The 24,591-nt window shown below is 39.0% G+C and overlaps 1 protein-coding gene across 3 annotated transcripts in view; it reads left to right on the forward strand.

Annotated features, from left to right (window-relative positions):
- The window catches only part of LOC113232176 (P protein-like), a 96,335-nt gene that overhangs the window by 56,249 nt on the left and 15,495 nt on the right, over positions 1-24,591 (forward strand). Inside the window, exons 2-9 of one of the 3 annotated variants that reach the window (XM_026466814.1) lie at positions 5,495-5,598; positions 8,980-9,082; positions 10,214-10,271; positions 12,929-13,064; positions 15,717-15,853; positions 21,212-21,389; positions 23,108-23,256; positions 24,517-24,591. The exon at positions 24,517-24,591 is cut by the window's right edge and continues 186 nt beyond it. In XM_026466814.1, the coding sequence (XP_026322599.1) occupies positions 5,495-5,598; positions 8,980-9,082; positions 10,214-10,271; positions 12,929-13,064; positions 15,717-15,853; positions 21,212-21,389; positions 23,108-23,256; positions 24,517-24,591 (940 nt within the window). Of the gene's footprint in view, positions 1-5,399; positions 5,468-5,494; positions 5,599-8,979; positions 9,083-10,210; positions 10,272-12,928; positions 13,065-15,716; positions 15,854-21,211; positions 21,390-23,107; positions 23,257-24,516 lie in introns of those variants that run through there. The other 2 variants (XM_026466815.1, XM_026466816.1) reach the window with 2 other exon arrangements.

Here is a 24,591-nt window from a genome sequence, read left to right on the forward strand (position 1 = left end):
CGCATCTTTCGGAGAATTCTCGTACAGTTTCGGGACTTCCCGAAGCTACTGCGTTGTATCTAGTTTATTTGTTACCAGTAGCGAGGCGTGAAAATTGTCATTAGTGAAGCCGGAGCAAAACTAAAAAACACAAACTTTAACAAAAACTCCTTTTCTCGTTAAAAAGGCGAATTGGCGACTCTTAGGGCGGCTTGACTCGCGCTGTATTGGCTGAGATCGATCGGGAAGCTACAGTACTCCGTATTATCACACGGTTATCATTGAATATAAGTTTTTTTAAGTGAAAGTGGTGGGGTATGCACGCTGTCTGGTATAGTCTTTTGTTAGTAAATTTTAGGTAAGCCGGTGGGAGTCGTGCTATATGGACGCCTCGCCACTATATGTTACACAAGTGACATGCATTATACTCTGTAGACTTCAGTTACAAAAAAACGCTAGCATTCCTTTTTGCGGCAATGTAATAGAGTCTTAACCACCAATATAAGATAAGAAATAGTTATTGAGTTTTAAATTGCCGAGCCGGACTGCCACGCAGAGGTCCCAGGTTCGATTCCCAGACCGGGAGAAATATTTTTATGGCCTACATTTATTTCTGACACAGGGTTCCCCTAGTGCGGGGCAATGTTGAGTGTGTGTGCATTATCAAAATCGAACAAACTAAAAGAAAAAATCCCTTGTTCCGTCTGCACTTGAACCAGTCACATTATCGCCTAACGCGAGCTATATTACTATATATGGCTACTCCATGTAACAGCATTAGAGCTCTGAAGTAGAGTTTTGAAGGATAAGGGTGCTAGTGATATTACAGGCACATGGAACTTGTTAACTTATGTCTCAGGATGAGAAGCGCAGTAGCTGTGACTCTCAGATCACCGCGATTTAAAGCTCTGAGTAACATTGCAACTGCTATAAACAGGCATGTAGCTTACCACCGGGCACACGACTTGTTCGTCCCGTCACTTGATTTTATAAAAAAAACTATGTACCTAGTAGATAAATGTCCACTTCTCCTAAGATCATACAAAGCTAGAACAAGCCAGCTACTTTTTTCGCGTCACGCGTTAAAATAACAAAACAAAGATCTGCAGCAAGCATAAAGAAATTTGTAATGTCTGCTGACGCGTTCCGTAGCTCAGTTTAGAGAACGGTAGAAAAAACGCGGTTCAAGGCCATCGCGATCGAAGGAATTTTTTTTTAAGTTTGTTATATCTTATGTATCAAATTATAACAACAAACACTCAAATGTACGTGGAATTGCATCGATTTACCAAGTTTTATTGAAATTGGTTACCGGAAAATGTGCGAAACCGGATTCAATCCCTAGTCTGCCACTCTTAGAAGTGGAATATTTTCTTCAAATTAATTGGGACCGGTTATGATGTACCCTCTTTTCAACAAAAAAAGAAGCATCAAAATCGGTGCACAAATGAGTTATCGCGTAACATACATACAAAAAAAAACATAACATTGAACAGACGAATTGAGAAACTCCTTTTTGAAATCGAGTAACTAGTGAAGTACTTCCACAATATATGTATATATAAATTACTCAAATATTTTATATGTCCATAAGAGTACACATAATTTCATTAAGAAAGAAGCTATAATATTACTACCTTAGAACTAAGTCTAAAGTCATGGTACCAATGGCTCTTTTACGGGGAACTGTATAAATACGTTTTTACAATAAGATTCCGGAGCATATATTAAGATTATCATTTCCTAAGTTTAAAACTTACATTAAAAGTATTTTAATTGAAAAGTCATATTACAAAATTTAAGAGTATGTTTTAGATAAAGAAGCACGGGAAGACAATAAGAGTGTACTCCATAGCATTTACGTTATTTGAAAAGAGCAATCCCTAGAGTTTCTTGCTCGTTTTTCACAGGGAAGTCAGCACTGTGAACGAGCAATAGCTTAATAAATGGCGTTTTCAAATGTAAATTTTCTTTACCTATCTATATAATAAATGATTCTTTGACTTTGACTTTGATAAATAATAATTGCATTTTTTAAAAAAAAAACGACCTCAAATGTCCGTAAAATTACACCTATTTGCCAAGTTTTATTGAAATCGAATTCATCCCCTAGTTTGCCACCCTTAGAGGTGGAATATTTCCTTCAAATTTAAATAGGACCAAAACTGAGGTACCCTCTTTCCAACAAAACAAGAATCACCAAAATACCGATTCACAAATGCCGAGTTATCGCGTAACATACAAAAAAAGTAGATCGAATTGAGAACCTCCACCTTTTTTGAAGTCAGTTAAATATAGTAAATTGAGTTCTCTAGACGAAACCTTTACGTAACACTGAGAATCAATAATTCATTTGGATTACCATCTGCGGCTGCTGCAAGGCACTAAATATGATTCACGGTGCTAATTCGAAAACGAGCAGAATGTACAAACAAATCATGACACTTACGTGCAAAGAAATCTTAACAGTTGTAAACAATCCGTGCGAAACTCAACCAGTTTATACCAGTAACATGAACTTTAGTGTACACTTGTGGCCATTGTAATATGAACAACATTCTTTTGTTTGTATTTTCCAAGAATAAAGGATACAACGGATACAACTTGTTTTAACAGTAAAGGAAAACATAGTGACCAAACCTGCATGCCGGAGGAGACTGACAAAACTCCCCTTCAGCGTCTGTCTATACATAAACATGTGTATTATCAAAGCGCAGTCAGCGAAACTTATCTATTTCTGCCGCCAAGCTGTAATGTAACCATTTCTGCATTCCGGCTTGGAAGGGTAAGGGTGCTGGTAAAATTACAGGCACATTGCAAATTTAAAGCTCAAGGTGCGGACCGTTTAGCCTTTGCGGCTGCTTCAGAGGGGTCTGAGGTTTCCATTGTGCCTGACTTCTCTGAAGTGGTTGCAAACATTGTCGTTGGAAGGAATATTTCCATGTGAGGTCCCAGGAATAAGGAATTTAATACAAAACCATGCAGAGTGAGCCTCCTCGCGTCTCTTGGGTTGACCATGTTAAGTTAAGCAGGGGTCAAATTGTCAGCGCACATAGGCTTCGATCCGGACACGTTCCATTAAACAAATGTTTTGTATTTGACGCGGAAAGTGAACTCACCGAATTGCGAAGTGTGAGGGATTCCTGAGGATGAACATCATTTGCTCATGGAGTGTGTTCGGACGGAGCCTATCAGGGCGCGGTTATTTGCACAGGCTGGATTCCGTACATTTAATGTTGGGTGGTTTCAATCTGTTTTGTCGAAGACAACATGTAGGGCCGCGGAGATTTTGCATACATGTTTGGTTAGGTAGTATTTTGATCTATCTGGTTTCTTGAGGTATTGTTTTTCTAACGGGGCTGATATGTTCAGTAACGATCAAAGTCCCTAATTAAATAAAGAGTAAAAAAAAAGGTGACGGGCGTAGTGGCAGCGCCCCTTCACATCTTTGCGATTTAAACCTCAAAGTGGCACTGCAACTGCTATGGACAGGCGTGTCGCTTACCATCAGGCACACGACTTGTTCGTCCCGTCCAAGTGACGGGACGAACAAGTCATCATAAAAAAATATGTGATCTGAAAATTTTTTTGGTTAAATGTTAATAAGTGTAAATTAATAGAAACATTAGACAACATCATAAACGTTTTTCTAATCCTAAAGCACTTGTGTTATGGAAATTGGAAGCAACTACGCGACTGTACCACAAACACCCACTTCTGAGACAATATAGAAAAGTTATTTATTCTTCATTGACCCAGCCGGGGATCGAATCCAGGACCTCAGAGATGACGACACCATGAAAACCGGTGTGCAACAAAAGAAAGCTAAAAAAGATAAGACAGATTGCTGCGCTTTCAGAGTTGACACTACCTCAAATAGTTTCGGTTGATTCCGGATAACAATGGAAGTGTTGAATTAATCACTTTAAAAATATGTATGGTAAAATTGAAGATATACACTGATATATCTTTACGGCGTGAAAACACGATTCGTAAAAATTTTCACTATAGAAAATAAACACAAACTTACCTCGACACTTTACAAGAAAACCGCTGTATTCAGGTACTTTACATATACCAATGATTTTGTTTTATATCAACTGAACTAAATAGCACACGTACAGTATACGATATATATTTGTCAAACGGATTTAATTTCGTTTGTAAATAAATTAATTCTGAAATAAAGCCAGTGGCCCAGCCGCTCGACCCGCGCAATAGAACCGATTTGAAATTCAAAAGGCCTCCCCGCAAGGCGTACTTTCCTTTCCTTCAATCGGCGAATACCTTACGCGGATTGGCAAACCCTGCCGCCACGGTAAGTGTATGCCATCGATACGGTAAGAAGAAGAATCGGTCCTTCTTCTCACTAACTGCCTTATTACCATAATTGCCAGAGGTGATAATAGCAGTAGAGCTCTTTGTGAGAGAATTCGTTCAGGGAAGTACTACCACCTTACAAATTTCTGCCCCAAGCAGTACTGTGCACCGGTTTTGAAGAATAAGGGTGCTGGTGAAATTACGGTCACATGGGACTAGCCAGCTTATCGCCTTACTTTCTGAAACTCGTATATTAAAGCACAAACTTACTGAAATGTGCTAAATTGATTTCACATTACGGGTCCTTCACTAATGCATCCAATTAACAAACATCCTTGATAAGAAATTTATAGTAAATTGAAAGTTTTGCCTTCTCCTGAATAATCAATCACCCTTTATAAGATACGAGCTTGAGAAAGTAAGGCATCGTTATGTCTCAGAGTGACGGGCGCAGGGGCAGTATCCCGCAGCACCAGTCACATGACTTCTTCGTTCCGTCACTAGATTTCACCAAAAGGGTGAAGAGAATCTTTCAAAAAGCGAACATTGTCCACTTATCGGTACATGGTTCCATTTTCATCAGAGTTGAAGCGAATTTTGGCAACCATAATGAGTGATGAGGTAGTAAAAACATCATGACATTCAATAAAAATAAAATAATGACAATACAACCCCATATAATACACGTTTATTATGAACAGTAGGCAAACTATAAATGTCATTAAATACGACCCATGGCCATTTGTGTAAAATAAACGGAACGGTGATGTAAACAGGATATGAACATTGTTTATTAACTGATCGTACCGGTTACGGCATCACTCGCGTTATATTGTAGTTTTAATACTAAAAGAGAGAGAATATAATTAGATGTCTTGTTGTGGCAATGCTAAACACCAAATAATTTACTCTGATGTCAAAAATCAATACTAACGTAACAACTTTAGGGCTAACAATAACTTGCCAACCTTTAACAACTGTGATCCTTTTAAAGTACTCGAAGTTAAGCATAAAAACACAAAACGAACTTTAAAAAAGACAATAACAAAGTGAGTTTCAAAAAAGGGAACACTACAAAAAATATGCTAAACAAAAGTTTATGACGAAAAACCAAAATGGCCGAGCTGTTATCCAAACTGCGCGGTCTGAAAAAGGCTGTGTCTATAACCAGTGTATACTCTGTGGTCTCCTCCAGTGACGTCACCCCGGGAAGTTTGGAAGTATGGGTGGATCTTCCTGATTCGATCAAGTATGATCCTTCTTTGGCACCTTTCAAGCATCTCTACGAACAACACCATGGTAAGTCTGCTGTATTTTTGTTGTTGTTGTTGTTGTGTCTAGCTGATAGAAAGTGGTTTATGTGGTTATTAACCAATATGACACAAATAACGATGAACTCAAAAGTTAAAACATAACATTTTCATCATAGCAGTGATAGGGCGTTGACTCATCTTGTGACTAAATTCCTAAGAATCACTTTACATTGTCGCGATATTATATGTGTTGGTGACAGACCTTCTTTTATATATCTTTATTCGTATTCCTTCCGAATCCGAGACTATACAAATCTTGAAAACTCGTACCCACTTCGGATGTCCCTCGGGCACTAAGTCCTATTCGAATCCGAGAAACTACGAATATCTCCTGTACAGCTAGAGATAAACTGACACTTCGGACATCTGTGATATTTCGGACTTCTCGGATTCCGAATTGATACGATCGGACATAGTGCGCATCATTTCCCTTGCCGCTCCCTGCTGCCCATTTCTCTTGCTATCATGCTGTCGTTTTTTATGTGAATATAATGAAAACTATGTCAATTGCGTAGGTTACATACATATCATCATACCTGTTTCCCATCGGGATAGGCAAGGAACTATGGACGTCCGTCTGTTACGCTCCTGATAAATCTTCCTCGTCCACTTTCATCAGTCTCTCCATACATGCCGTTTAATTCTTAGTCTTTTAACCCAGTATTTCTTTAAGTACATCCCCAATCTAATTGAAATACGTACGCCGAGGCCTAAATCCCCACGCCTCGATCCATATTCGCTTCATAACTTTGTGGCATCAATCTACCAGCATTCATTCTTGCTACATGACTAAACCATCTAAGCATCCTCCCCCTCTATCCTGGTCACTACATCATCTTTCATATCACTAAGCTCTCTTACTACACTATTCTGTCTTTAAAAGTAATACCGCACATATTGCGCAAAGTTCTCTTTTTCTACCACACCCAACACTCACTACCATACATTAGTGTTGGGACCAGCACGCCTCGATGAACTGCGTTTACGTAGCAGTAAAGCTCATTGTGAAAGAGTTCGTCCAGGAAAGTACTGCCACCGTACCAACTTCTGCCGCCAATCGATACAATAAGCGTTACTGCGTTCCGATTTTGAAGAATAAAGGTGCTGGTAAAATTAGTCTCAAGGTGATGAGCGCAGTGGCAGTGTCTCTCGGATCTTTGCAATTTAAAGCTCAAGACACTGCAGCTACTATGGACAAGTGTCACGCTTGCCACCAGGTTCACGACTTGTTCGTCCCGTCAATTGGTACGCGCCTGTCTTGAGACGTTCTGGCTACCCGTTTAGGCATACAGAGCTTCGCTCCATTCACCCAATTTCCGGGTTAAACTCTTGGCTCAATAACACCTTCACACTTAATCTTGTCAACAGACTACCCAGATGCACAAATTCTTCCACCTGCCTGTTCTAATCTCTCGCTGCCATTCCTAATTTCGCATTCTGTAACACTCTCACCCCTTTCAATCCTCATTGCCTAACTTATAAAGTAGATACGAACCTAAATACAATTCATGCGTCTTTCATTCCGAGTCGATGTAAATTGAACCTTAATGTACAAGTTATTTATTTATTTATAATGAAACAAACGATGATGAGTTAAGTTATTCATTAAAATAATTACGAAGTGTACCTACTCGTAAATAGTGCTTCTTGTACATTGACTTACAAATAAATGGACGACGGGTCTAATACAAAAACCACGAAAAAAATGTCCCAAGTCAACCTATTCGAAATTTAAATTGTAATGTCATCGCAGTATCGCGCTGTCAGTAGAACAAATGAAGACTAAAGCGGAGTTTGGCGCTCTGTATACGATTTTAGCGCCTTACAAGTGCGGACACTTTTTAGCGCGGACCCGACGTCCATATAACTGTAAGTCAATGTTCTTGTAACAAATTTTCAAAAAGGTTTTATTTCTGGTTTGATGAAGTAGCTATACCCCAGAAACTGTACTTTTTTAGCTGTCGTAGTAGTATTTACATAGCTGTCTATTTACAAAGCTACATAGTGCCATTTACATAATCTCAATCAATACTACACGTTTCTGGGTTCTTTGTCATCAATTTGTAAGTGAAATCCGAAAATTTGTAAGTACATATAATTCCTTAATGCTAAGCAAATTTCAACGTTTCGCTGTTCCGACCACAAAAAGGAAAGTTTTTGCAAGGGAATAAAGTTTTTTCATGTTTTTATGATAGAACCAATTAGAAAATGACATTGATAACCCAGAAACAAAAATTGTGTTAGATGGATATGAAAAAACTTACAACAAACTAGAATAGATTTTCAGGGCGTGGGAATTCCTGCTTTGTGATGCTCTAAGTAGAGCAATGGTAACTGCCCAGACCGGTTCTGGGTTCCGGAGAAGTGTAGGGTGAACAATTATATTTATAGCTACCGATAACTTAAGATCCATAAGAAGAACACATAAGACGAACTTTCCTGTTTGCTGATTTGTAAACTATAATAATTATCACTTTTTGATAAAAAAACCGACATCAAGTTTGTAGAATTTCATCTATTTGCCAAGTTTTATTGAGATCGTTTGACGTAAAGTGAGTGAAATCTGAGAAACCGGATTCATCCCCTACTGACCAGGACCACACTGAATGGACAGGACCCCTTTCAAATAAAAAAAGAATCATCGAAATCCGTTCACAAATGTCGGAGTAATTGCGTCACATACACTAAAAATACAATCAAATTAAGAACAATCCTCCTCTTTTAAAGTAACGTGAACATATACTGGTAAGATACAATAAACGCCTAAATACTGGAAACTAAAACTAGTATTAAATTATATGAATAAAATTGGGTCCCCGCGGCAAGGTGCCCAAGATGCTGGCGGCGTTCCCTCTTTGTATGGCTATGCTAATGCGATGGGCAAGGTAGCGGCCCTTGGGTTTTCCAGTCTATTAACTTTTTGAATAAAGTTTTGTACAAATGAATAGGTAGTCGGAGCCGAGGTCCTGGTACTTATCACTCTTTAATCTAAGATGCATTCTTGAAGAGTCCACGAAAAGAACGATAAAAGTCACTTGAGGAAAATTTTAGTAAAAAAAAAATTAAAATATTGGTCATATTGGTGAAAAATTCACGCACAAATACTATCTGAAATAAAGTAAATGCTGATCTAAATATATGTAACATTTATATATCATTTTTAACTTTCTGTCGCAGGCATTTTTATGACTAAAACTAAAAACTAATTTTAGTTTACCGCACTGAATGGCGGTATTAACTCTAAACGTGTTTTTAGAGACTTGATGATTCTTGTCTTTTGTCAGAAGAATTTCAGTTATAGTGAATGTCAATTAAGCTTGTTAACTTATCGGGCACTGAATTCAAAATAGCTGACTGTTACTTGCAGGAAAATTGGACTCTGGAAGCGACCAAGTAACCTTCAAGAAAGGAGAGTTGAATCCCATCGGGGAAAACCAAGAGGAAGAAGAAGAAAGAAATGGAGGAGCCAGGTAATGCACGCAAAAACATAAGTCTTTATACAAAGAGATATCTTATATTTATTATTATTTGGGAAATTAGGTTTCTAAATTGGATCTGGACTGGGACTTGTAACAAAGCCTCGAGTACTTTCATTACTCTGGTACTCATGATGCAGGGAATCTTACTAGAGACCAGGTAATTGTCGTGATTATCTGTGGCATATTACTATATTATTTGAGAGGTGAATCTTCCTATCCACAGGAAGGCTTTCTCAATCATCTATAACGCTCCAACTTGACCAAAACGTATAGGACAATTGTTTTTTTTCTATTTTGATATTTCAATCGTGACCCTCATATCTAAAAAAGCAATTCTTAGAAGCTCACATACTACACATATTGACAACTTTAATTGGTCGAGTGGTTTGCACACCGATTTTCATATCGCCATCACTGAGGTCCCGAGATCTTGAGGTAGAAAAGCATCTTTCTTTATTGTCTCGGGTCTGGGTGTTTGTGGTACCGTCGTTGTTTTCGATTTCCATGTGATGTTATTTAATATTTATACATTTAGAGGTCACTTTGGTTATTTATCTAATTGGCCTATTCCATAAATCCCTACCAGCTGTCCCCCCTGGTGGGGACAATAGCTGTAATAACATTTGTAATATTCCCTTCGGGCATACTAAGGTCATTTCGTTCATACCTTATAATGCGTACAGCCAAGGTATGGAATTCGCTGCTCGTGGCTGGTCCAAGCTCATACAATCTGGATGTCTTTCAACTGCAATTGAATAGAAATCTTATGGGCGAGCTCGTTCCATCGTAGACGTCATCTTTGCTCCAGAGCTTTGTAGCAGTCTAAAGTAAGCTCATTTTCAATTAAATTGATCCTGATCTCAAAATAATGATTCACCTGTACTATGGGTATGAAAACAACTGTATTATTTTCAAAGGTTTTATTCAAAACACGTATGTTCCTACTGACTGAAAATGCAAAATGCTTCGAATGTTGTTACAATTTATCAAATCTTTTGCTGATAAGTGGGGAAGTTTCTGCACACGCGAATCACAAAACCCAAAAAATGTGGATTTTTACGTGTAACATTATTGAAAGTTTTATGCGTTATGTAACCACAATAAACTTTTATTTGTTCACAGACTTATGGAATTATTGCACACGGAAGAGGAAAAGTATATATCATCTAGAAAAAAGCAGGTAAACCATTGCCGACGACTTTATTCGAAGCTTATTAACTGCCTCCGTGGCCGAACGGTTACCATGCTGGCTGGCTGCCAGAGACCAGACGCAGAGATCCAGGGTTCGATTCCCGGGCTGGGAGAAATATTTGTATGGCCTACATTTATTTATCTCGTTGTCTCTCGCGATACAATGTTTCCTTAGTAAAAAAAATGCACTAACTTACTAACAAGTACTTCGAGTAGCCTACTGCACTATACTAATTTTCATAGTGTTATTGGTTCTATTTCACCCCATTTAAGATTTAGTTTAGTGACAAAAAGTAGAGTAATAGTAGTCCTACACCTATGTCTCATCTATCTCTATACCAAAATTCATCAAAATTTGTTCCGAGATTTAGGCGTGAAAACCTAACAGACATAGTTACTTTCGCATTTGTAATATTAGTTTGAATTGTTGAAAACATCACTCCCACTGACCTCGTCCTCCTCCTCCTCTAACAGGAATTAGAGGGGACCTCCACCTTTTCCAAAGATTGTGAATCTTCTCTCTTCTTATGCAGGTTTTTAGGTTACTTAAGTTTCTCCTCCTCCTCTGTCGGTCCCTCACTGGTGAGGATCGTAGTAAGGACACCGTCAATCAATCCTCCACTGCACTCTGATTTTGGCTAGGTAGAAAGCGACGCTCACTGTTACTGCCAAAGATCTCGCGCTGTATGTCGCTCTCGCGCAAGTCGCGCCCCTAATGTGCCCTACTGGTCACACCATCGTTTCGAACTTCGGCCTCTAGGTCGTTTGCCCTCTATTCTGCCCATTATAATCACTCGAAACTATCAGTTCTTCTGCGTGCAATGTGACCAAAGAGTTGCAGAATGCGAAGCAAACAGACGGAGAATAAGCGTTTGTGATTTTGCAACTGCAATTATTTAGGTTTACCCATCGATATTTCTTTCACTAGAGGAGCCCATAGATATTTCATACCTTACTTACTTACTCCGCTGGCTCAGCGACCCAAAATGTGTCCCGGCCTCCAAAACGAGATGATGACACTTCTTCGGTCCTGTGCAATCTCTCGCCAACTGATGGCTCGTAATTTGCGCTGGTCCGCCTCTACAGCGTCGCTCCAGCGATACCTGGGACAACCAACCGGTATTCGTCCAGTAGGTCGACCCCTCCCCCATCCTTTCTAAATGGCCGAGCCAACGAAGTCTGTGCGCTTTGGTTCCGCCAATGATGTTTGGCTGGGTGACGAGTTGTTCTATTTCAGCGTTAGTGCGGACTTTCTAGCTACCTTTCTCCCGTTGGACTGGCCCTAATATTTTTCTGAACCTTTCTCTCAGCCACCAGGAGTCGGTTCTCTTCTTTAACTGTGAGTGTCCAAGCCTCACAACCGTACGTAAGAATGAGCCTCATGAAGGTCTTGTAGACCGTTTGAATTTTGGCTTGACGGCTCAGAAGTTTGGACACCAACACTTCGTTTAGATCTGCACTACATCGTAGGGTGTTCCCTAGAGTTGGTATCTGTTATAGTGCAGTCTAGGTACTTGAACTTGGCCACACCTTTGTAGACGGCATCTCCAACGTAAAGGACGAGTTGGGCGACCGTTTCTAAATCGCTTCATGGAGATATTCCGTTTTCTCGTGGCTAATCATGAGGTCTACCTTTTTATCTATGCCTTATCAACTAAAATATATGGAACAATTAAGTAGTGTTCATAAATAAATTATCATTACGCAATTGAAAAAACTGCGGTTTTTTATTGAATTATTAGCAACAATACCTCAACCTACATGTCGAAAGCCGATCACAACTGGGTAGAATATTCTATATTTAAAGGTTCTCAATGTGACTGTACTTAATTTGTATGAATGTTACTGGATTATCCCGATATGTGTGAACCGATTTCGATGATTCTTTTTTTAGAAAGGGGCTATAATTGAAGAAATATTATTTACACCGATGAATGTTATCTCTTAGAACGACTTCTTATTTCTATTAAATAAAACGTACATGGATTTACTGATCTTGGTCCATTGGTCTTAGTCCTTTCTGAATTCTAGTTCTGAATTATTTATTTACTTATCAGGTCGTTTTTTTAAACTTACAGTTACTTTGTAAAATACCGACTGCCGAGTCTTTTCTTCCTAAATCAACAAAGTTAGTTCCGCATAAAGGTTACCAAGGTCAGAATTAAGTGCCAATGCGTAAAAGTGTTTAAAGTAGTTGTTTGCACTATACAGATGGCAAGTGCGTTACCGAGACGGCTCACTCTTTTGTCCAGTACTCTAAAGATAAAAAAGATAATACGAATCGGTGCAAGTAATATTTCGCCAACTATACCTCTGTAGTGGTTCCATTCAAATTTGAACAAAATATTCTATCTCTAAGAGTGTGAAATTAGGGGATGGATCCAGTTTATTGAATTTCACCCACTTTTCGTTAACCAATTTCAATAAAACTTGGCAAATAAATGTAATTTCACAGACTATTGAGGTCGGCTTTTTTATCAAAAGTTATAATTCTTTCTTTGTGTAGTAGTTTGTTGATGATGATTAATTTAAAAAGTAACGTATAATTGAGAACGCCCGGCTTATTGAAACCAAAAACACAAACAGATACATTAACTGATTTAACTATGTCAAATAATGCAATCCAAAATCCATTATGATTTACAGCTAGATAAAGCCTTGCGGATGTTCAAGCTGACGGCACTAGTGGCGTGTTGGGTGCTACTTACAGTATCTCTAGTATTGAATCAGGAAAGTACAGATACTATTCTTCACACTGCTGTCGACGAAGGAGAAGTCAAAGGTATGTGGAACTTACGATCTGGGTCTCAAATATGCTCATCTCAGTTGTATGTCGACAGATTCGACAATGTCAGGATTTTGTATGTTTGGTATTCGGCAAAAAGTTAAGATTAATGATTTGTCAGTGGCTAGCCATCGAGCTACTATTACATATTTGAATAGCCCTCTCACCACAGCCGATACCCTTACAGGTATCACAACTGACGCAGATGTCGCTTTTCAATCAAATGTAATTATTGAGATTTTTGTGAAATAACTCCACTAAATACTAGATAGACATTTCGCGAGGTCCGCTGGTTCGTTCCATGGCTTAATTGGCATAGCGCTCGGCACGGTTTGCTAGGAGACGTCAGTTCGAGATCGGCCGGATCGAAGGAATTTTTTCTAAGTGTTCGATCTTTATATTAATAATTATAACAAAGTAGTGGAGTAATTTCACAAAAAATAATTGAATGTCAATTCAATAAACATTTTATAACTCCACTACTAAAACAAAGATGGAACTTGAACCCACGTCCATGCTGCACCGTAGCATTGTTCTAACCAACTGAGCCACGGGTCCAGTTACCGTCGAAATTCTCCTATATGTTTTTGTTATAGATCTTTGTTCTGACTTTCCGCACTCGTCGCCGCTATTGACATCTAGTGAGAGATTTTTTAATAACCTTCTCACGACAGCCATTTTGTGATTAAAGTTCTTCAATGGCCAGTCGATGTCACGTCATCGATGGCGTAGTTTACTAATTCGCCATAAAAAAATATTTAATTTGAAGACTAAATTGCTGATTAAACGAGACAAAAATTAAGATATGCGTAGTAATTTCTATGGTAATTTACCTTACTAAGTAACATCGATTATTACTTATTAGCCCCCTTTACACAGTCACTCTGTCGCACGTGAATAGGAGCGTTCAGGATAGCGCGCGGGAAAGCCTGCACGCGCAAACGTGCGTTTAAGCTAACGTTCTTTCGCGCGCGATTGCTCGGGTTCGTTTTTGTTACAACGGAAGGAGCGTCCGTGTAAAGGCTAATAGCGCAGGATAGACCGCGTGAAACTGGCGCGTATTGGAGTGTGCGACTGATGAGCGCAATCACGCGGTCTTTCCCTTCCGTCTTTACACGCGCGCTGAATATGAGCAATAAAAATAAACTGCGTGTTCTTGACAGTCTTTACAAAGTCACATTCAATTCATTCATTCGATGTTACCTCTGCTCGAATTCAAATACTAATACGGTCATTTTGGCATTTTGCTTGAGTCGCGCTTTATTTGACTTTATTTCAGAATTAATTTTTTAACCGACTTCAAAAAAGGAGAAGATTCTCAATTCGACTGTATGTTCTTTTTTTTCTCTTTGTATGTATGTTACGCGATAACTCCGGTATTTGTGAACCGATTTTCATGATTCTGTTTTTGTTGGAAAGGGGGTATTTCCAAAGAGGTCCCATTTCATTTTGAAGAAAATCATCCACCTCAAAGGGTGGCTGTTCACGCATGAAGATTCATTTTTATAAATAGCGCCTAACTTTAATTTAGGAGCAATTACTTTTAGCAATTATTTAGTTGATTTTGCATTTCTCCAATTCAAGGCGTTTTTCCCTCGATATACTTTGAGTAGTGTCGTAGTGAGAACCTATTTTTATTATCTCCAGTATCAAGTCCTGTATAGTGGCGAACTAGGGGATATTTCAATGAAACTTAGCAAATAGACTCAAACTCAAACTCAAATGTATGTCGTATACTGTAAGTGTTATATTTAGTTCATTTGATATAAAAAAAAATCATAAAAAATCGTAAAGCACCTAAAGCGTTTTTCTTGTAAAATTTTGATGTTCGTTTGTGTTTTTAGCAATCGTGTTTACACACCGTAATTAGTGTACATCCTCAATTTTACTTTTCAAAGTGATCGATTCAACACTAGCACTGCTATGCAGAATCAACTAAAGCTCTTAAGGAGCAATGTATACGCTTCCATAACAAAAATCTCCGATTTCAGTTTCTTCATTGCAGATCTTTGTCATAATAGTAAAAATTTATCCTGTACTATAACCATCAGAGTAAATAAATTTGCTCTAGGGGTTCTACCTGGAACACCCAAATGACAAATCATTTCTAAGAGTTCTCCGGTAAAATCAATTTCATCATCAAGATGACGATTAAGTACGGGAATGGATGCTGTGACCTTGAGTCAGTAGAGTCGCCAAGGGCAATCGCCGCCCGGAGGTCGTGAAGTCTTAGAGGGCACGGATAATTGAATTGCCAAACCCTGCACGCGAAAGCAGATTTTAGTCATAACCTCGCAATTATGGCTTTCCCATCTCTAAATCTAACACCTTTTGCTACACGACGTTTCAAAGCTTGTAGAATAATGAATTCAAGACATTTGAAGGTACACTCGACCCTTCGCCATGTTGTAAAAAATGAAATTGTTGAGTATTGAACTGACAGAACCGATTAAAAAGCAATCTTATCTTATTATTAATAAAGTGCTTTTCGTTTAATTCCCATCACTATCCGTCAGTGTCGTTAAGAGCGATATTCGTCTACATCCGAAGCCGTATGCGACCTTCACCAGGCCAGACCTCCTCGTACTTTTGTCCTCTTCTCCACTTCTCCACCTATCAACAAACATCTCAAAAACTTCTCTTTTCCAGCCTACAACCTGGAGTCGCCGGGCGAAAGAGTAAGAGTGCTGGTCACTCTAACCGGCCCATTTGCGGCAGCAAGTGTGAACGGGACAGAAAACATTCTGTACGTCTGGCTTCACAGAAATGGCAGTAACTTTGAACAGGTAACGTGAAACAACTACATTATTATTGTTATATCTGTCTACTCGGGCCTAATCGTATAAATAACTTGAAACCCAGTCGACGAATTGTGGATGTGCTATAAATTTGGCAATTCGTACTGAAGTTCTCTTAACAACAATGTACCAGCAACCATATCAACAATAATAATAATGCACTGATTCATAGTCGCCGTTAACTGCCTCCGTGGCCGAACGCTTACCATTCTGGTACTGCTACCATGCAGTGATTCAGAGTTTGATTCCCAGGCCGGGAGAAATATTTGTATGGCCCACATTTATTTCTCCCCTCAGTTTGGGTGTAATTTGTGGTTATCTATGTGTCCATAGCACCCGCGATACAGGGTTTCCCTAGTCCTGATCTGAAATTGGTGTCTTCCTTGTATCACAGACTTACCTGGAACACAGATCATAATCAATTCAGTAGAAGAATGCGGAATAGTGTAAGAAGTGAATGTTGTGATGTGAAAGATGATATAGTGAGTTGGTAGCAGCAGGTCACCTGTTTCTGCCATCAAGTATTAACGTGAGCATTACTGCATTCTGGTTTTCAACTTATGTGTCAGGGTGACGGGCGCAGTGGCAGTGCCCCTCAGATCTTTGCAATTTAAAGTCCTGAGTGGCACTGTAACTGCTACGGACATGCGTGTTGCTTACCACCAGGTGCAACATTTGTTCGTCCTGGCACATGGAATCATAAAAAAGTGACCAAGATAGAAAACGGAAGGCGTTGATGGTTTGGTGATGCAGAAAAAATGGATGTCAATAAATCGACGGCACAAATTTATAGAGCGAATGTGGACAGTCACGAGGAGAGAGGTAGACCTCGACGTACATATCTCGATCAGATTGCAGATGTCATTAAAAAGACCAGATTAAGGTTACCAGTAGAGCTCCTTGTAAAAGACCAGCAGCCAAGCAGCAATGTGAACATTACTGGGTCAGGATGCTGGTGAAATTACTGACACATGGGCTTCTCAGCGTGACGGGCGCGTTCAGATAGTGCCCTTTCGATCTTTGCGAGCAATTGGCAAGCAACAGCTATGGATGCAGCAGGCAGAGTTCGTCTAAGGAAGTATTGCCACTGTACCTATTTCTGCCGCCAAGCATGTGAGCGTTTCGATTTTGAAGGATACAGATGAAGGATACGGATTACAGTCATGGGACTTGTCAACTTTATATCTCACGGTGGCAGTGCCGGCCCGGTCTTTGCGATTTATAGCTCCGAGTGGCCCTGCAACTGTTCTATTATTACCATAGTTGAGCTCCTTATGAAATACTGCCACCTTACCTGTTTCTGCCGACAAGCAGTAATTACTGTGTTCCGATCAGGATTGGTAAGGATGCTGATGTGAAATTACTGGCACATGGGACTTGTGAACTTATGTCTCAGGGTGAAGGGTGCAGTGACAGTGTCCTTCCGATCTTTGCGATTTGAAGCTCTTAATTGCACTGCTATGGATATTCGTCTACATGACTACAACTGATGGCAGTGAGAATGCGAGGGTGGAGGTTCATGGCCTCTGTCTATCCCATTGGGAGACGGGCGTGATGGTATGTCTCTAATATAAGGGTTTCTTTTCCCGTAGGACTAACTGGTTCGTAATGAACTCGTCGTACATAATAATTGGAATGTAGATATATCGTCGTGGATAGTGGAATTACGCGTAAATAGCATTGGATTATGAGGTACCATTTCGGCAATTTAGTGGCCAAATTAAATCCGCGTAAATGTCGTGGCACCCAAATTAGGGAATCAATTGTTATCAGTCCGCAGACAACATAAATTAACGCTTAGCAAACGCAAATGCTTGCGCACAGCGTGCGATTCGTATTCGTCCGAATCCGAAATAATACAAACCTAGAAAACTCCAATCCACTTCGGATGTCGCTTGTGCACTAAGTCCGAGAAATTACGAATATCGCTTGTAAACCTGGAGACAAAACGATACCTGTGACATTTCGAACCGTCGCTTCTCGGATTCGGAACTGGACCCCGATTCAGAACTCTTCGATATTTTCACCAAATCTTTCGATTGGATATCGTTCTCGAATCGAAGGGCGCTTTCCGAGCTATTCAGAACATACGAGTTAAACGATCAATTCGGATTCGGATACTGTATCGTTACCCAACAGCATTTACGGAGTTAGTCGGTGAAGTAGATTAGAAGAAAAACGAAAATCCTTTTATATACATTTTTAAGACTTCAAAGGCCTAAAGTATAGGAATGCAATAGTCTTGCATTAAAATATCCAGACTTTATTTAAAATAATAAGAGATTTCCATATTGCATTCTTGCTTTGTAAACAATAGGACGTTCGGTAACTTCCATTCGATAACTGTGTTCTAAATAACGTTTGCGGCTTTCGTCGGTCGAGAAGCTCGAGTACGGGTGTCACGTTATTTCGGTTCGGTTTCGAATACGACAGTTTGACGTTCGATTCGGGTGTTGTGAATTAAAATTAAAAGTAATCGTACGATATGAAATCTAATCGGTCGACAACTGAGTTATCGTAAGATTCAGGGGGTCTATTCTCGATCTCCGTCCGAAACAATTACTGCAAAATAAGCAATACTTGACCCAATGAAAAGACGCGTGACACGAACGAAGCTTCATACTGGATACTTGTCTTTTAATTTTGTCGAATATTACTTATTTGACAGTAATTGTTTCGGACGGATGTCGGACGGAGAGTAGACCCCCTGAATTGACTCCCTGATACGAATCGGACGTAGTGTGCAAACTTTCTAACCGTTCCGAATTATTTGGAAAAGAAAAACTTACAACGTGGTAAGAAACCTAGTAGTTTCCGTGTACTGGCCCAATGTCGTCGTGTGATTACTTTCGCCTATAGAAAACTCGGTGCATTATTCAAAATAGAATTTAACACTTTACAAAAACTGCTTTAAATGATCACGAGAATGTTAAAATCTTTGTTATAGAAGTGTATTTTTATAGCTGAAGTGCGGAATACCTTTTTGTTCCTTATGCATATGTCAAATGAAATATTAAGAAAGTAATTGTACTACACTGAATGCTCACAAAAGAATGTGGGCTATAAATTATGACCTTATATTTGTAAGTGCCGGTGCACATGTACGTGTGTTGTATGTCACATGTTGTAAACACTGCATTAAGACATAAATATTTACGATTATTGCTTTGTGAATGTATGCACCATTGTTTTGTGAATAACGTTTGCCAGCATAAATGACTTGCAACATGTGACGATTTTACTAGTTGCCGGGCCACTAAAATTTTAATCCCTTTTTTAGTATTGCAATGGTACTTACTATTTATTGAGCATTGGCTACAGAGCAATCAGCTTAAAATGGTAGCGAATAATTAAGGAAACTCAAAACGTATTATACTCAAACTCGCCATTTTTTTCTCTCACGTTTTTGACACCGACTCGCAATGGTAAACAAAGCTTGTCTTTTGTTGTTCAATACGTAAGCACTTGCAATTTATTGATTGAACTAGGGCTTGCAGAACCGGTCCGGATCCTAAAATTTTGATTCCCGGTACTGGGCTCAGCTCCGTACCGGTACTCCCGGTATTCACAGAATTCTTGAACAGCTTAAACTGTAACCAGTAAGTATGCTATTGCCGGGTTGTCCGTACCTATTCAATAATTAACATAATAATCACACCATAAATAAAACAAAGAAGAACTTCATTCTCTAATCAAACTTAAGATTCTTAAAATATCTATTTGAGAGATAATTTACTATTTAACATAATATAATTTTGAATACATTTGACTCAAACTATGCGAACAAGTTACACATTTCCTATTTAACTTTTGATTTAGCATTCATTTAAAGTTAGATCAATTTTAACTAGCACACACTGGGCTATGAGTCCCCGCACTAGGTAAACTCTGTATCGCGGGTGCCATGAACCCACACATAGACAACCACAAACTACACCCAAACTCTCCAGAGAAGTAAATGTAGGCCATACAAATATTTATCCCGGCCCGGGAATCGAACCCGAGACCTCTGCGTGGCAGTCCAGCATGATAACCGTTTGGCCACGGAGGCAAATCAATAATATGTGATAATATCGTAAAATCACATTGCAGTAGTGTGATAAGTTTAAGTGGTATTATTAGTTAGTGTTTATATGTATATAGGTATTATTAGTGGTAGGTTGTTCCTTGCTACAATCGGGAGTACGGGGAATCTACAATCGCGGTACCTGGACGGATTGCACCTCGTCAATGAAAAATGAAATGAAAGAATTTATTTCAGACTACATGTCCATATAATGTTAGTAGGAACTTAAATAACTATGTTAGTAGAATGCAAAATTTTCATTTTCGTTTACATGAATGGGCATCCAATGTTTAAGGATTGGGCTGTCCATCCTCTCTGCTATCACTCTAAGAAGACTGTTGGTACTGCCCCTCACTCTGGCCAGCAGGGAAGCCACTCTTTTCCGAATGATGGCCTGGAAACCGTCGATTCTAGCCTCCGTGAACATCCCAGAGGCACTACAGTATCGAGGCAACCCCATCAGTCCCCTTAGGGCATTGTTGAATTGGACTCGCAGGGCACTGTAGGCTTTTTTGGTGTAATTGCTTCACAGGTTGCACGTGCATAGTGTCTGACAAAAAGTTTTAAAGAGGGTGATTTTCACCTCATGAGAGCGTCGTGCAAACCTACGGGCCAGCATGTTACACCGTACCGCCAGTGCCCTGCGTATTAATATTGGGGTTTCCCGGTATTTCCGGGAGCAAGCCTTAATCGAGATGTACAACTCTGCGAACGTTTTGTCCAGAATATGTGCGAGAAAGAACACATTGTGGAGATTATTAAAATAGTAATAATCTGAGGTTTCGTCCTTCTCATCTACTTACTGCTAGAGTTATGTGTTATGTGCTTTTCTATATAATATATATGTAATATGTATGTTCGATGAATATAGTCCTATTTAATTTTAATTTAATTTATTGACAATTACGCAGTGGCATTACATCTCCTTGTGAAAGAGTGAATGTGAGCGTTACTGCGTTACGGTTTTGAAGGTTAAGGGTGCTGGTGAAGTTACAGGCACATGGAACTTGTCAACTTGTCTCGGTGTGACTGACGCCGTGGCAGTGCCCATCATATCTTTGCGACTCTTATGAACAGTGTAGCGTTCCATCAGCCACGTGACTTGTTCGTCCCGTCACTTGATATTGTAAATAAAAAATAATAATAATAATAGAAAACTGGTGTGCAAGCCACTGTACGATGGAGATCGTCAATATGGCAACAGTTTGAGTAAATTTAACTAAACTTCAAATGATACCTATAAAAACCTTATTTTCAAAAATTTCATTTATATTTTACAGAACTCAACCCGCTGGAAAATTCACCTGCAACCAGAAAACGACCTGGACTTCTCCCCCAGCGCTACGGACACCCGAACTTTGTCACTGGAGGATCCTGGCCCTATTCTCATGCTTCCACTTAATAATAGTGATAATGTGGATCAAAGAACAACAACATGGAACGAGAGCGTTCTTAATAGTTAGTATTTACGTATTAAAGTTAAAGAAACAGATTACTTAAACGTCGATACAACCTCAAATGGCTTTGGTTAATTCCGTATAACAGTGAAAGTATGCAGTCGTGCGGAACCAAATCGACTCCTCCTACGTAAAGTACCGTATGTCGAAATTGCCAAGTTTACAGGGGAGCGTTTTAAAGTTCTCCGTTTTTACGGCGAAGCTCGTTACTCATGGTACGTGGTGGTTAGATGATCTGTGATCATCTAATAGATCATCATAGATCATATCGAGGAAACGAAAGTCAGTTAGTTTTTATTTATAACCGATATCGAGGATTTTATAATACTCCATGTGAGTAACGTGCTTTGCCAAATAAAACTGATAAATGCTAAAGTCACGTGTTATGCTTATTTCAGTGAATTCAGAACTCCCTGTAAAGTTGGCAATTTCGACACTTACGCAGGAGAGGTCGAAATGCTTCGGTTGTACAAGGATTGTAATGTAAATAAAAGACTTGTCTAAGCGCTTGCACTGTCGACGATACACTCAGCGGTAGGCACTTGCCGCATAACCTCGAGCGAGTGACAGAACCCTGGTTAGGATGGGAATGGTGATGTAGGTGAATTAACATGAGTTGCTAGAATCTTGATTTCAGTCATCAGATTTCTTATTTTTTTATCGTGATGAGAAGATTTGCCATTGGTGTAAGGTATTCGCCGATTGTTCTCCAGGGTACACCAGACTTGCAGGAAAGGAATGTTTGTACATTATCATATGTGGGGAGACTGGTGAAATTACAAGCACATGGGACTTGTCACTTATGTTTCATAACAGGTGCAGTGGACACTGCCCTCAGATCTTTGCGATTTAAAGTTCTGAGTGACACTGCAACTGTTATGAACAGGCGTATAGCTTACCGTCAGACACGCAACTTGTTGATATTTAAAAAAAAAAGAATGAGAATAATTTATAACATTTTTATATTAAAAAAACCTATGTTGAGTGTGTGCGTTATTATTATATACATAAATACTAAATATGTATATAAGCAGAATATACATATATTATAATCTAAAAAAAAACTTGTTTCTATCTATGTGTCAAGTTAAAATTAAAGTCGGTTAATGGAAAGTGGGTGAAATTCAAAACCGGATTGATCTCCTAATTGGCCACCCTTTCTTCAAATTTGTTCAAGTTATTGTGACAAAACAAGAACAAAGGCCCCAATTTTTCACAGACTTCACAAAAAGGAGGAGGTTCTCAATTCGGCTGAATTTTTTGTAGGGATGAACTCAGTTTTCTGGATTTCACCCACTTTCCGTTTACCGATTTCAGTAAAACTTAGCAAATAGATGTTAATACCACAAACTTTTGAGGTCTGTTTTTATACAAAAATCTTATAATTATATGTACGAGTATATAAAGAAATTACACTTACCATTACAAGAATTCCTTCGATCCGGACGAATTTGAACCGACGTTTCCTAACAAACCGTGCCAGACGCTATACCTACTAACGAACCAGCGAAACCTCACGACTTTTTCTATGTGCTTGTTGTCGGATCTATATATTAGATTTTTTAACGACGTTTTAGCCGTAGCGCCATCTGTGAGAAATCTACGAAAGTATTTCGTCACGAAAATGCACTGCGTAGGTTATTTTTATTTTTGTTAACCTCGATCGCTCTTAGCATTTTGTTCTTGACTACACTTAAAATAACATTTTATTCATTTCAGGCTCAACAATAACACTACGTATGTCATCGACGAGCAAGCTAACGGTACCGTTGACCATCAGTTATCGGCTTAGCCCATTGGAAGAACAACATGGAATTATCTATGCGACTATCTTATTATGCTTACTTTACGTTCTTATCATTTTTGAGGTACGTAATCACCAGTGACCGGAACTGAGGGAGCTCATTTAGTTAAACTATAAAATAACGTGGATATTCCCTTCTAAGAATCCCGGGACTTCTCAGAAGTAATTATACTTGAATATGCCTATTATTTTATTTTTAAATTACGTAGGTTCTATTCTGAATCAATCAACTAACGCCACATACGTGTTATTTCATCTCTACGACAATTTAACGAACTTTTTGTATGAACTCAAAAAGGTCAAAAAGGACGTTCACTTTTGAATTGTATTTTCGTACTTATTGTCAATTGTTACAGTCAAATTAAATCGACTTTTCATTTTGCGAGCTCGTCGAGATGTACATCTTCTACTTGGCTCTACATTTCCTATTAAGTATTTCGTCGAGTAAAGTGCAAATCCGCGTGTGTAGTATTGGTATTTATATTTCTTATTTCAATGGTTACGACTTCCAATTTTTCACAGTAAGCTTTAATTTATGTTGTCTACGAACTGATAACAATAGATTCCCGTAAATCACGCTAATTTGGTTGACATATACGCGGTTTTAATTTGGCCACTAAATTTACCTAAATGGAGACTCATAATTAAATTCTAATTACGCGTAATTGCAATCCCCGACGATTTGTTACAAATTATTGTATCAAAAATGTGGTTCTGTAGGTACTTACGTATTTAAATACGTTAACCATTTAAAAAATGAACTTAGACCTAAAAGTTGGAATGTTTAGAAAATAAACTTTTTTTGAAGTCGGTTATAGTTTTTTTTATAATACCAACTGACGGGGTAAACAAGTCGTGCACCTGGTGGTAAGCGAGACGCTTATCCATAACAGTTGCAATCCCACTCAGAGCTATAAATTGCAAAGATCTTGTCACTGCCACTGCGCCCGTCACCCTGAGACATAAGTTCACAAGTCCCATATGTCCGTAATTTCACTAGCACCCTTGCCCTTCCAAACCGGAACGCAGTAATGTGAGCATTAGCAGCAGAAATAAGTAAGGTGGCAGTACTTCCCTGGCCGAACTCTTTCACAAGGCTCTACTGCTGTTAAAATTTCCAACATATATGTGCATAGTGCAGATAAAATTTATCCTTATTGTGGCGTAATTGGGTTAATTTCATTGTCAAATGTTGTGCCCACAAATTTTGACCATTGTTACGACAGCGATGTTTAGCTGCCCTATTCAATAGTGCTGGGCCACGACTGTAATTTTTGATGACCGCCTCTATAACATAGCCGATAATAAGTTTTAATGGTTTCAGGTGATAAATCGAACTATAGCAGCTCTCCTATGCTCATCCCTGGGTATAGCAGTACTCTCCCTCTGCGGAATGAGA

Source organism: Hyposmocoma kahamanoa, unplaced genomic scaffold, assembly GCF_003589595.1.
Source record: "Hyposmocoma kahamanoa isolate Upper Pololo Valley unplaced genomic scaffold, ASM358959v1 67, whole genome shotgun sequence".
Classification (NCBI taxonomy): domain Eukaryota; kingdom Metazoa; phylum Arthropoda; class Insecta; order Lepidoptera; family Cosmopterigidae; genus Hyposmocoma; species Hyposmocoma kahamanoa.